The sequence below is a fragment of the Echeneis naucrates genome, chromosome 16, assembly GCF_900963305.1.
Source record: "Echeneis naucrates chromosome 16, fEcheNa1.1, whole genome shotgun sequence".
Classification (NCBI taxonomy): domain Eukaryota; kingdom Metazoa; phylum Chordata; class Actinopteri; order Carangiformes; family Echeneidae; genus Echeneis; species Echeneis naucrates.
In genome coordinates this window covers 14,750,106-14,757,345 of record NC_042526.1, presented here as the reverse complement: position 1 = coordinate 14,757,345, position 7,240 = coordinate 14,750,106, and the positions used below count along the sequence as shown (strand labels likewise).

Here is a 7,240-nt window from a genome sequence, read left to right as displayed (position 1 = left end):
AAGCACCGGTCACCTATGTGCCTCAGAAGTCTAGCCAAGTTTCAGACCATGTCTCAAAACAGCAAAATTAAAAAGAGAGTTTTCCCATAAGGTGATCCCTGTCTCGCAAACACGCTGACCGTTTTAGGATTTCCATTAGAAAGAGTGTTCTACATATCAATCCAAGCTTTAATTAAAAAGCTGCTATATTCACAGAGCCTTCGTCAGCTTGCTGGAACTGCGCAGGCTGGCCTGCTCTTCTCCATGAGTGGGTGAAATGGTGCATTTGGAAACCAAATGAGTTCATTGTTACCAGGCTCAAGCCTTTCATCTAATTTTATTGTCCTTAGCGAGTGACTGTCACCCCTTGGTAAACACTTGATGTTGTCATCAGCATTAGCACCATTACTCATATGCTTGAGAAGGTAACTCAAAACAAAAAAATTATATGAAATTACATTTCACATAAAAATGTTGTTTATATTACCAAAATATAAATGCAAAGACTATAAAAGAACTATACGTTGTGACAAAGGTATGGAGGTAATCATGGTTTGGCTGTCAGATCTGCATTATACGTGAATTAAAAAAAAGAGAACATGCTTACATGTTACTGGGTTTTGGATGCTAGAAATGCTTTACAGTGACATTTGACAACCAACCAACAACCAATTTGACTACCTGTATAAAGGTAGTCCAGTGAAGACTATTAAGACTTCTATAAGACCGTGTGTAATGTGTTCATTCTTCCGGTTAAAAAAGTAAAGAAGCTCTATACAGATTGCTCTGCTGAAACTTGTGCATGATTATACTGTTTGAGTAAAAAGATAAAGACAGAATTTGTTTTAGAAACTGCAGTATTTTATTGATACTAAAATATCATTCTACAAACCATTTAAAAAAAGTAAATATAAGCACAACTTTTCTTGTTATATATTGTGGCACAAAATATTGATGGGGTGACATCTGGGTCTTTAGAGTGGAAACGCAAACAGTTTGACTTAAATCAGGAAGGATCTTTGGAGAGAAAATAAAAGTCCACTAGAAAAAGCACGAGGGAGAGTCATGATGAGTGCTGAACACTGACTGATCTGCTGCACATCTCAGTCAGGAAACTGTTTCCTCAACACGTCTGCCAACTGGGGATCAGTCTCTGCTAACATGAGCTGCAGGTGCTGAAACTGCACAAGAGGAAGAAGGGTGAGGTGGAAACATAATGTTTATTTTCCACAGGAGCTGGTGGTTGTACAATAGCAGTCCATTACACGTCCTAATCTGACACAAGCTCTAAAAATAATCCTTTATGTGGAGCAATAGAAAATAGCATTACAAGTATTGGTTTGCATGTGACAATTTAGCTGTTTGAGAATTAGTATGTGGACAAAAAAAAAATTGAAAGAAAATTCAATCTCAAAAAAACTTTACGATGTCTACAATGTTATCTAAATTAACGGAGAAAAGCAGCTAATTTAAGAACTCTAATTTTAATATTCCTTAACTAAAGTAAAGTGGAGTTGATCTGTGTTTTAATAAGTCCAGTTAATTACAATATGCATGGAAAAGAAGTAAAGCAGGACACTTCGAGCTTAATTAAAATTCTTTCATAATATTTCCTCCATAAATCTATGAATGTTTCAATATAGTTAGGTCCTTCAGAATGAACACTTACAGAAGTCCTAAAGGTGGGAAGTAAACTGCATGCAGCTGTGACACAAGTCTTCTCTGTCAGGAAACCTTTCTTCACCAACTCTGCCACACTGTCCTGTGAAGAGCAAATAACGTAATGGACACATCGGTGGCCGTCAATGGAAAAGTCCTTTTGGACATTTAAGTGTCAGATAGTTGAAATTAAAACTCTGACCAAATAATATGATCCAATAGAAATTTTGTGCGCTTCTTTGGTGGCTCTACCTTGGAAATCTGTTTGCAGATGTCAGCTAGAAACTCAGCTGTGATCTCTAACAGGGTCTGGAGCTGATCGTCTGTTCTGTCTTCTGTGTCGGTTCCATCGTCTCTGCACTCAGTGTGGTACTGGAGCACTCGTAAAATGGTTGCTATCAGGGGCAGACCTGGAAAAGGCAAATGAGAAAAAACAAAAACCCGACACTGTACTCTGTTATTGTTATAAGCATACTGTGAGTATGTGACAATATGAGGTTTGTGGAGATATACTTATTATATTTCAATTGTATTTTTCTTTTTTTTTTTTTTATAACAAAGCTAAATAATGTAAGACACAATGGTCTTCATTAGTTTTTCGAAATGTCCATATAGAGAAGAAGGCCAGTGTGTAACTGTTTAGGACAGTCTTTTTTGTTCCCCTGAGGCAAATACAGATTATGCTGTTTTTGGTGGCTCGTGTAACCACTTCAAATCAGGAGAAACTGGCATTATATGCCTGAGGTGCATGAGAAAGAACAGTGGAACTGCTGGAAAACGTACTTGCGTCACTTTTGCCCTTCCACTGATCCTGGCAACTGTAAAGTGCTTGAAGCACAGAAAACGCCTGAACCAAAATGCTCTTCTGCTCTTGCAGGATAACAGGGAGATCATTTGGCTGGCAAAGGTCCTCACATACCACCTCACTAACAAAGTCCCATATCGTTTTGCCAGGTCCATCAGTTGCAGCTATAACAAAACATAAAACAATGCATTATCAGTTAAGAGTTCAGTTGATGATTTGGGCTCAGCAGCTGAATGCAGAAAAATGATCAATCTTACCAAAAACCTGGATGCCTTCATCTATGGTGGTGAGAAGCTGGAGGGCATGAAGGTAAATCTCTAAACCATTCAGACTTTCCCTTCTGTGAAAACAATTTCACACTGCTGAATGCTGAGGATCAACCACATTATAAACATTGTGAGTTTACTTTATATTTATTTAATTTTAATTGAAACAAACTATCAGTGTACTAAATCAACATTATATATATATATATATATATATATATATATAACACTGACCTCAATGTCTTTATGTGTCAGCAAAGAGCCATGATACGAATAAATGAGGAGGTGACTAGTTATTTTTCATAAATTTTTTTTTCCCATTGAAGCATGAAATTATAACTCTTACTCTAACTCTCTTTCAGATTCCCACCTAAGCTGCTTGGCTGCCTCGACAAGGCATGATGCCACATCCAGATGGCTTTCACCATCATCCTCCTCTTCAGTCGGCTGAGCTGTGATCCAACTCTTCATCAGCTCTTCGTCAAGGTCAAACAATTTGTCAACCAGCTCTCCGACCTTCTCAAGCAGGTCCGCTGTAAAACACCCATAGCATTTAACACCTATTGACAACCATTTTAAAAAGCAGGAAAGAGGGTACACATATTTAAGATGAACAGTTTTAAGTTAATGTTATTTAATCTTGGTTTCTCAAACATTAATTAATTAATTAATTAATAGAAACAGAAATTAAGTAAAACCACAGTACTATTGGTTGAGCTGCACATGATGAAACAGAGGCTGGACTGCACAGGCTGCTGACGTATTCGCTGAAGCCACAGCGAACAAACATCTTTCTGAGAAACACAGGTCAGAAGCAATCTGCAAACATAATCAGATCTCCTTAATACTTTTCTATCAGTCTCTCTCTATCCCAAGTGTCCCTGGAAAACATAAACATTACCTGCTTGTTTCCAGAAGTGTTTGAGGATCTGTATCTCCAAGTAGAAGCAACAGTACAGCACTGTGGATGCAGGTGGAGTTGCAATAAATTGTGCCGTTGTGCATAGAATCTATTGGAGGACAGTGGCAGTCTATGACTTTTACTCACCCCAAATCTTCATTTTGGCTGAGAGTCAGACAAGTGTCAGGAAAACAAGCAATGTTCCCCAGGATTCCCACACATATTTCCTATAGAAGAATCAGAATCATCTATAACCTGCCACTGGAATTATCACGATCAGAAATATAGCATTGATACTTAAAATCAAATAAATGGCATTATATTCTGAGTGTATTTGAAAGGAAGGATTTCACTCACTGTGAGACGTGGACAATGAGATTTGGCTATCACCCCGAGAAGGATATCTGAGGCTTTGAATTCCTGCAGAAAACCAGCCACATCCTAAACGTAGTTGGTTAAAAAAAAAAAAAAAAGTAGTCATTACTAAATATATAAGCCTTAATATGATTCATTGTCCACTCCATTTGTATTCAAACAGATAGGCTAGACAACATATCTTGTCAGTATAACACAATACAGCACAACAGTATTAAAAATAAATAAATAAATAAATAAAAATCACATTATCATGCAGTTAAACCCACTTCTCGAAAACTATTTCAGTTAAAAAAAAAAAAATCTGATTTATTACAAGGCCTCATTTACCCAATGAACTGGACAACTGAATGAATTATTTTTGTCATCACATTTGGCTAGTTCTTCTTGAAAACAACGTGAGACCTGTGGGACAATGAAGAACTGTACCTTATCCATTGCCATATCCCAGACTTTACATAGATCTTCTTCATCATCTTCAGGGAGCTGCATTTGACCTTCAGTGTCCTGCTCTGAATGCTCTGTGACCATCTGCAAGACATGACCATTTTACAAACATTAAGAGGCCTCATCTGAAATGGACAGGCAAGGGATGATGTGTGATCCAGAGGGGAGGGGTTCAATAGTTCAATGTCAACTGGAAATTCAAGATTTTTCATTGCAACTTATGTCTAAATCAAAAGATCAGTTGAACTACGACATGAGTTCCTGAAACTTCATTTTCAATTGTTTAAATAAGTGTGTTCTATTTGGTAAATCTTTTACAAGAGCAAAACCAGGCTGCCTACATGGATGAGGCGAGTCAAGGTGCTGAAAAGCCAGTGCTTGCTGTACACAGTGTCCCCAATAGCATCCAAGTCATCATCCTCCTCCCCATCGGCTGTTTCTGGGGGTGGGGATGGGTTACGATCCATTGCCGGAGATTGAATTTCATTTGGAGATGTCAAGCTGCCTTTCTCCACCCCCTCTGCACCATCACTACTGGAGTCTGTGTGACAGAAATGGAAAACAGTGAAACAAATTAGAGAGGGGGAATATTCTTAACAAAGGAGTGACAGAGATTTATCAGCAAATGGAAATTTTGCCTCTCCTAAGATGACCAATGTGGTAGGCGTTTGCCAAAAAGTTGATTCATTTAAGAATCACAATTCTCATTTACTATGATTCAGAATTGATTTAAAAAGTCCCAAATTTGATTAAAAAAATGAATAAAACAAAGCCGCAAGGAGGAAACTACAATAATGGGGGAAAGAGAGATTCAACCTGCCCCATCCTTGTTTCTACCGATTACTGACATGTCCATTGAAGTACATGATAGTCAACTTCCTTGTGTAGAGCTCAGTGAGTGACTTAGCCCTTCCCACTCAGACGGCTTCTTCACTGGTGGGGGGCTTGCATTATTAGTGACCCCCTCTGAGAATTTTCCCAACAGACACATTCCTTTTTATGAAAAAAAGACCGGAGTCTGGTCTCTTGGGGGGTTCAGTCTCTACTCTCTGCAGGGGTCTGGTCTCGACTCCCCTGGAGGGGTCTGGTCTTCGGTCTGGTCTAGTCTCTGGGGAGGTCCTGTCTCTGGTTTAGTCTGGTATCTAATCTAACCCTTTTACTGCAATGTTGAGTGTGTTCATAATGTGTTCACATTGTTTACTCAGTGCTGGGAAAACACTTAGGTCAAATAAAATTACTAACACGGCATATGTACAGAAGTAGTCTTAGTGATAGCACTCAGTCTGCAGAATAAACAGTGTGAGAAAAATACAGCTCCATTGTATGTATGGATGCATTAATGTGTAGCTGATTTTCTCATCATTTCAGGTGTTTCGCACTTTAGGAGTTGGCGCAGGGTTTCATCCTCGATTACATTTAGCGTGAATAATCTGAAAGCTGTCGGGTAAATACATGAAGGGTTAAGCAGCATGATAACGGTGGGGTAAAATACGAAGCTGCCCCATTCAGGTACTGAAGCACAACACTGGATCTTCTTTAGCTTCCGGGTGCTTTTTTTAATTTAGCAGATGCTAACAACGGCGGTTTTTCTGTCATGTTCGTCTCAATCATCAGCTGCTTGTCAACTCACCCATTGAGATCGGCTGCTGAATATTTCATTGAACCCACCCGACCTTCCCTCACACGACTCAAATCTTACGAACTGCCTCCATTTAATGTGACGCGCTAGCTGCGCATGCGCACGTATCCGCACTTCTTCACGTGACCGTGCGGCGGCTCGTAGGCGGAACCGGCACCCCTCTACAGGACTGCTGAGGATGATGGGACATTGAGGCTTCTGGGGGCGGGTCAGAGGTGGGCAACTCTCACCTGTTTAACCCAGATCTGTGTTATTTGAGCCCATAAATAGCCAGAAAATGACACAAAGCATCAATTTCAATGTCAATTTAAATACGCTTGACTTGAGTATTTCTGTCACTTTATTCACCTTATTTTTCACGGAGGCACAGAGGCAAGACAGTACGTAGCCAGCTTCCGGTTTTTTTGTGCGACACTTCCGGTCCAGTACTCTTCACCACTGTGTAGCTATTAACTAACTTGTGTCTACCGCAGGTACAGAGAGATATTTGTGTTTTTTTTTTTTTTTTTTTTTTTTTTTGTTTTTTGTTTTGAGTTTATTTATTTTGTTTTTTTGTTAAGTAATTGCATCAAGGAAGACCGGGGTCTCTTGGTCGGATAGGGGCTATAATAATAACTGGTATAAACGCAAAGTTTACCAAGAGGGGGAGTGTTTTGAACATCGGCCGCGTACGAGAGTTGAATGTGGATGTAAGGTGCGATATGATCTGCACCCTCCGCCGAGAGACGATAAATTCCTTTGCCTGTGGTTCATCCATGACGATGCTGAGTAAAAATGGAAATCTACATTTCAGCAAAAACGCCATGTCCACTTGTCCACTTTTTTTTTTTTTTTTTTTAATCTAGTTACAGACCACTGCGCCTTGAATGTGGTATCATTTGTACATATGATATACATACATATATGATGTGCATGTTTACATTAACTAAAGAATTACAATTTATGAGAAAGAGGGTGTTTCTTGAATGAGCTCGCTTTGTTCTGAACAGTTCGTATTTGTCACCTCTATTTTTCATTAATTCTTCTATTTTTGTGATTATATTTCAAGAACTGAATGGTACCAAAAGATTTTCAGACTACCCACCCCGCTTTTACTGGTGCAGTTGCTCAGAGGTCAGAGTTGACGGTATGCTGTATGAGATAGTTGTCTTGATGTGAGGAGCGGTGAT

General features: G+C 39.2%; 1 protein-coding gene across 1 annotated transcript; it reads right to left on the bottom strand.

Moving 5' to 3' along the window:
• Positions 1 to 828: 828 nt before the first annotated feature.
• Positions 829 to 6,152, bottom strand: saal1 (serum amyloid A-like 1). The gene is made up of 13 exons (XM_029523906.1): positions 6,063 to 6,152; positions 4,774 to 4,973; positions 4,415 to 4,516; positions 3,968 to 4,051; positions 3,758 to 3,837; positions 3,611 to 3,670; positions 3,416 to 3,528; positions 3,080 to 3,242; positions 2,701 to 2,783; positions 2,422 to 2,607; positions 1,891 to 2,048; positions 1,649 to 1,741; positions 829 to 1,160 (listed from the first exon to the last, which is right to left on the bottom strand). The coding sequence occupies exons 1-13, from the start codon at positions 6,064 to 6,066 to the stop codon at positions 1,083 to 1,085; spliced, it is 1,404 nt and encodes a 467-aa protein (XP_029379766.1). The 5' UTR covers positions 6,067 to 6,152; the 3' UTR covers positions 829 to 1,082.
• Between the last annotated feature and the right edge of the window lie 1,088 nt (positions 6,153 to 7,240).